General features: G+C 40.2%; 1 protein-coding gene across 2 annotated transcripts in view; it reads right to left on the bottom strand.

Annotated features, from left to right (window-relative positions):
* Positions 1-717: 717 nt before the first annotated feature.
* The window catches only part of LOC107590531 (cGMP-inhibited 3',5'-cyclic phosphodiesterase A-like), a 103610-nt gene continuing 98627 nt past the window's right edge, over positions 718-5700 (bottom strand). For both annotated transcript variants that reach the window (XM_016279307.1, XM_016279306.1), the window contains one exon: positions 718-5027. In XM_016279307.1, coding sequence (XP_016134793.1) covers positions 4645-5027 — 383 coding nt within the window. In that variant the 3' untranslated portion in view covers positions 718-4644. The remainder of the gene's footprint in view (positions 5028-5700) is intronic.

Consider the following 5700-nt stretch of genomic DNA (forward strand, 5'->3'; position numbering starts at 1 on the left):
GCAGTGAAAGTCATCTCATCTGAATCAGGAGAGAAATATGCACAGATCAAGCACTGTTTACAAATGAAAACAGTTCTAAACAAATATGTGGATGGATTGTGATGCAAGAGACAACAGGGGATCGAGTTTTTCACTGGAGGAAGCGTTATTATGGATTATGGACTTGTATTTTGGCAAGAAGTGACGGTTTGAGGTTGATGGATTTGTTTCTTACAAACATGCAGCTTTTCACTTCACAAGACATTAAGTGATGGACTGGAGTGTGGATTACTTGTGGATTATTGTGATGATTTTATCAGCTGTTTGGACTCTCATTCTGACGGCACCCATTCACTACAGAGGATCCATTGGAGAGCAAGAGATGGAATGCTACGTTTCTCAAAATCTGTTCTAATGAAGAAACAAACTTGTCTTGGATGGCCTGAAGAGGAGTACATTTTCAGCAAATTTTCATTTTTGAGTGAACTCTTCCTTTAATATAAGAGCATTTTGACCTGGCATAATGCGTGTGGGATCTTACCTTGACTTCGATTGAGACAGGAGCCATTTTCAAGACAAAAACACCTACTCAATTGTAAGAATATTTGACATTTTACCCTTTGTATTGAGCTTGTTTAGTTGAAAACCTTCAGATTATTTAGTCTTGAATGAGGGGTGAAAATCATTGAAGCAAGAAAGAAACAATTAAGAACACAGAGTCATTCAATACCACAGGTATTTCACTCGTATTATTAAACTGTATTCACATTACAACATCCACAATGTTCAGCTTGTGACAGGTTCTAATAATCTCAATATATATTTTCTGTATGTTACATTATACCAAGAGGCACTTCCAGTAAGTCTGGCAATAGAGGAGCTACAGTATAGTGTCTAAATTACAAAACAGTAAAAATAAATAATGTTTATCTAAAAGACTTCTGTTGTCATCTTCATCTTTTTGTCCCTTTTTTGGCTTTGTTTTTGTTTCGTTTCATTTTTAACCTGTACACAATATCATTTTGTACAAAATGGAACAACAATCAGCGATAAAATGAATATTTCACTTTACGAATACTGGTGATTTACACAGTTTCCCTTTCTATAGGTATTGCTACATGTGTTAAGTGCAAGATACAAGTGAGAAGAAAAATATTTTGTCAGTGAAGTGCCGACTATATAAAAAAAAAGTACAAGTCTCATTTCTCTTTCTCAGAGAGGTGTAAAGCTTGTTTGGTTCTCAAGGTGAACAAAACGAGTGGACATGGTTATGAGATGCGTACAGCTGAAGATGAAGGAATGAGCGTTGAACAGGAAATACAAAGCAAAAATATAAAAGGATCAGCCTCTTATGTGACGTGTAACCTCTTTAAGTCTCGTGTCGACATCCGGTGAACCTGACATGCCAGTCAAACCGCCTATACTGACAATCAAAAAGATCTGGAATGATGAACCAAGCTTATCAGACTATACTTTACACACAAACTAGCAAGTTATCGTGCATTTCTGGAATACCTGCACAGGTTTTTTAGCCGAACTGTACAGACTCTAATTTATTTCACTCCTAAGGGCATCTGCTACGTGTAAAAAAAACAAAACATGAATTTAGTGAAAATGCCATTATGAACCCATTCAAACAGTTTCTGAAGATTTGTGCTGCCCATTCTGACTCGAGAATCTGGAATAAGAGCCACCGAACGCAGATCAGAGCTAAAAACCCATTGAAGGGAGGCACGGTGGAGGACAGGGGCGCATGCTGCCATGCCAACACGCGCAATCATGCAGTGCACGCACGAGCGAGCGAGCGCATCAAACGTGTAGGATTCGCTGGCTAATTCCACAGTTTTTGTTGAGTCTCTCTGAATACTGTCTGGGTGGAAGCAAATCTGGGCATCTTTGATGATTCTGGGTTTAAAACACTTTGAGACATCAATATCAATGACCTTTGATCGTCAAAAACTCGCAGTAAGGTAATGACATAAATTTCTCAAACGGAGAAAAGTAACTCTGCTCACAAAAGTAAGATGAAAGGGGCGGAGCTATATTGCATAATAGATTCTTCCATAATGTCACATATTTCTTAGTGAAATTGGGAAATAATGTATTTTATTCCTCAGGATTTGATTGTAGGTTATGATATTATTTTGGGAAATATACAGCGAAAACAACTAATTTAACACTTTGATGCATGATGTCCACTACAGTGGACAGATCTTTAAAAGCAATTTTTAAGGCGATAACATCCTTATCCATAATTCATTGTGACAATCCTTTTTTTATGTTTTATTATGGCAACATAAATTCAAAATGGCAAACAAAAACGACGCACCACATAACAAACGTAACACTCTCAAATGCATTATTAAAAAAAAAAAAAGACTAGGAATTCATATATTTTTGTTTTTAAAAAGTAATAAAAACATTATAGTTTTATTTGTGATTTAATAATTCATGCACCAAAGGGTTAATATCTCTGGCTTGGGGTATGATGGTTTATTTACGGGGATTTTAGTATTACGATAAGTTCATTTTATTTTGGGAAATACACAGCGAAGACACCTGTATAATTTGATGCAAGATGTCCACTACACTAGACAGTCATTTTTAAGGTGTTGACTTTTAACCCTTATCCATAATTCATTGTGACAATCCTTTTTAACGTTTCTGCTTTATGGCAACCTAAATTCAAAATGGCAAACAAAAGTGATGCACCACATAACAACTATCTCTTATTGCAGTGGACTGTAACACTCTCAAAATGCGTTATTAGACTGGGAATTAATATATTTTTGATTTAAAAAAGGTATTAAAAACATTAAGAATATTTTAATTTGTGATTTAATAACTCATGCACCAAAGGGTTAATATCTCTGGCCTGGGGTTACAAATCTACGGCCTAATGCAGAAATATAATATACCCTCTAAAATTGGGCCCATGTACAAATAAAAAGCACTCATACTGCATCGCCACATGTACTCACAAGCACACACGGCCTTTACATGCTCCTGATGGTGTTTCATACTTTGGGGAGAATGGATTTGAAGTCATATTTGGCACACGCACACTTGAGCTGTGTGAGATTTACACAGCAACCAAAAGAAAGTGCAACTGGAAATGCTACCAATCTACTGTACACATTGGGTCGGTATTGCTTAAATAATTCGCCGGACTTCATTGCACCACATTGCCTGATAATATTAAGGCTTACACTGCATTGCGATTGAAGGGGACGTTTCAAAGATGAGCACATGACCGCCGTGTCCTACCTAGGTGTTTTTAATTGGCTCTCCTTCAAAGTGACTGAAGGCGTCCGATTAGACATCGGACCCGAGGCGATGAAGCCTGCAGAAGTGTTTCATCTCGCCGTTGAGAGCAATCTGCCTTTTTCGGCACATCAAAGGCGAGCGTGTCGACCGGTGTGCGTATCTCATGTGCGGCACATGGTCTCATGTGAGAGGGACGGCGTTCGTCGTTTCATCCCTTGGGCTGAGGAGCTCGCAGTCGCTCACAAGCCTGCCTGCATGACCACAGCGGCGGCCTGCGTGAGACGACTGTGAAGCATAACCACAGCCTTGTTCGGAGGGAAAACATTCGACTGCAGGAGCCTGAGGCCTTCCCGTCATCCCAGTTTATACCTTTGATCAGCCAAACTTGCTAGAGCAGTTTACTTGGCTCTCAAAACTCAATTAAATGCAAGAACAGAAGGGGGGAGAATAAGAGCGTCTGTAGCTTTGGACGGTGCACTGATGACTAGGGATGACGTGATGTAATATTGCACGCCGTATGCATGTGTATATATATCAAATCACCTGGTAAAACAACGATTGGGCTAAAAGGCCATTGGCGTTTTGAAGAAGTTACAGTTTAAAAAAACAACTAAAGATACCCTTTGTCCACAAATCAAGATCCAAAAGATTATAAAGTTGCAAGAAAGTCTGTAAAAACCAATGACAGTTGTCAGAAAACAGTCTGATCCTGAGAAACGTAAAATCTCAGTTCATGGAATGCCGAGGGAAAAAGGTGAGGGAAGAGAATGACAAGCATTCGGCTCGACGCCTTCAGAAATGAGACAGTGGCGCAAGCGTCTGCTATAGTGATGCTCTGGAAAGGAAAAACAAAGAGCAATGGCAGGACAGACACGCAAACACATAGTGTATCTTTTTGTAGCATTTTCACAAACGCATGCAGTTTCTGGAGCGTTTGCTTTCGTCCGCTGCCGATGATGGGATACGCGAACCGGCGAGAGTCACGGTGGATTGGTTTCTCATTCCTGACTTTGACGCTAAGCTCCTTGGAAATGCTTGTTGAGCCTGCAAAACGTGTCGCCGCAGATCATTGGGACCCCTGTCATAGTTTTGGGGGTTAAGGTGCAGCTGGAGAGGGTTTCGCCAGAAGAATTTGCAAAACTGACCAATGTAAGTCTAGAAAATATAGGAAACCCCCTGGAGAACTCTATTTTAGCATCAAACCTCAATAGTTCACCACCTGCTCATTGTTACTCAAACCCTTCATCCCGAACCACCCCACCCCACCCTGTTTCCTTTAGGCACATGTTCCCCAAGCATCTACAGTGTTGTGTCTAAGTGATGTGCTGGCAACCATTTCTTAGAAGTCTCGCTTGCTGATAAAAAGCTTTTAGACAATGTCTAAAAAGGGCAAGTCATTCATTCCGGATCCTCTTTCTCGTCTTCCTCTCGTTTTCCCATTAGCTCCGCATCGTCTTCTACCGTCACCGTGTCTCGCTTCGCAGTCTCGGCCGCTTCCTCTACAGTCTCGCCATCTGTTTCCTCTGTTTCATGTGTCTTGTCAGGTACAGGACTCTCCTCCTCCTGGTCGTCCGCAGGCTCCTCCTTGCTCCCCGGCTCCTCCTCCTCCTCATCGATGGCTAGGATTGGCTCAGGGGTGTTAGTGAGGCATGTGGACTCCTCCCCTTCTGTCTGGCTTTGGGACTCTTCTGCAATGACCTTCTTCCACATCTCATGGTTCTCCAGCAGGTGATGGGGGATCTGGCAGAACACTTTCCGTCGTTTCTTGGGTGCTGGTTTCTCTACAGTAAACACAGTAAAAAAAGAGAGTGTTAATGGGTTTTTCAGACTAAGAACTTTGAACTTTGAACTTGATATCCTCTTTAGTAACTTCATCATCCGATCCTTCATCTCTGGATGTGAAATAGTCCATTATACATTGTTTAGGGCACTGACATCACTAAGATTGAGCAGACTGAGACGAGCAAGATCGTCTAGTTAGCAGCTTCAGACTACGTCGTTTTCTTGTGCTCCGCTATCTCAAGATAAAAAAAATAATAATAAATTTAAAAAAACTTTGCGTGCCGTAGTTTACACAGGACTGGCGGGAAGTGTGCATTGATGCACCTTTATTATATATGTTACGTGGTTTATTTTGATAGGTTAACTGCTTTTGTGGTGTTAAGAGAAAGCACCTCCGCAGCGTGTTCTTAACATGAGAGAAAGACACAGTCTTTTCTGCTTGCTGCAATAAATCGCTATTTTTCAGAACTAAACAAGTTAATTTTGCCAAGATATTTTCAGAGATAATAGACTAGATGTTATAGAATAATAATTGAATGAAACCCTAATTTTGACAAAAAATTGAAAATCGGCCTATTTTTCGAATTTCCTGAAAACGTTCCAGCACGACATCCGACGGTTTTTCCCAGATCTTATCACATATATATACATATATATATATATATATATATA

The sequence above is a fragment of the Sinocyclocheilus grahami genome, unplaced genomic scaffold, assembly GCF_001515645.1.
Source record: "Sinocyclocheilus grahami isolate Dianchi unplaced genomic scaffold, SAMN03320097.WGS_v1.1 scaffold129.1, whole genome shotgun sequence".
Lineage (NCBI taxonomy): Eukaryota > Metazoa > Chordata > Actinopteri > Cypriniformes > Cyprinidae > Sinocyclocheilus > Sinocyclocheilus grahami.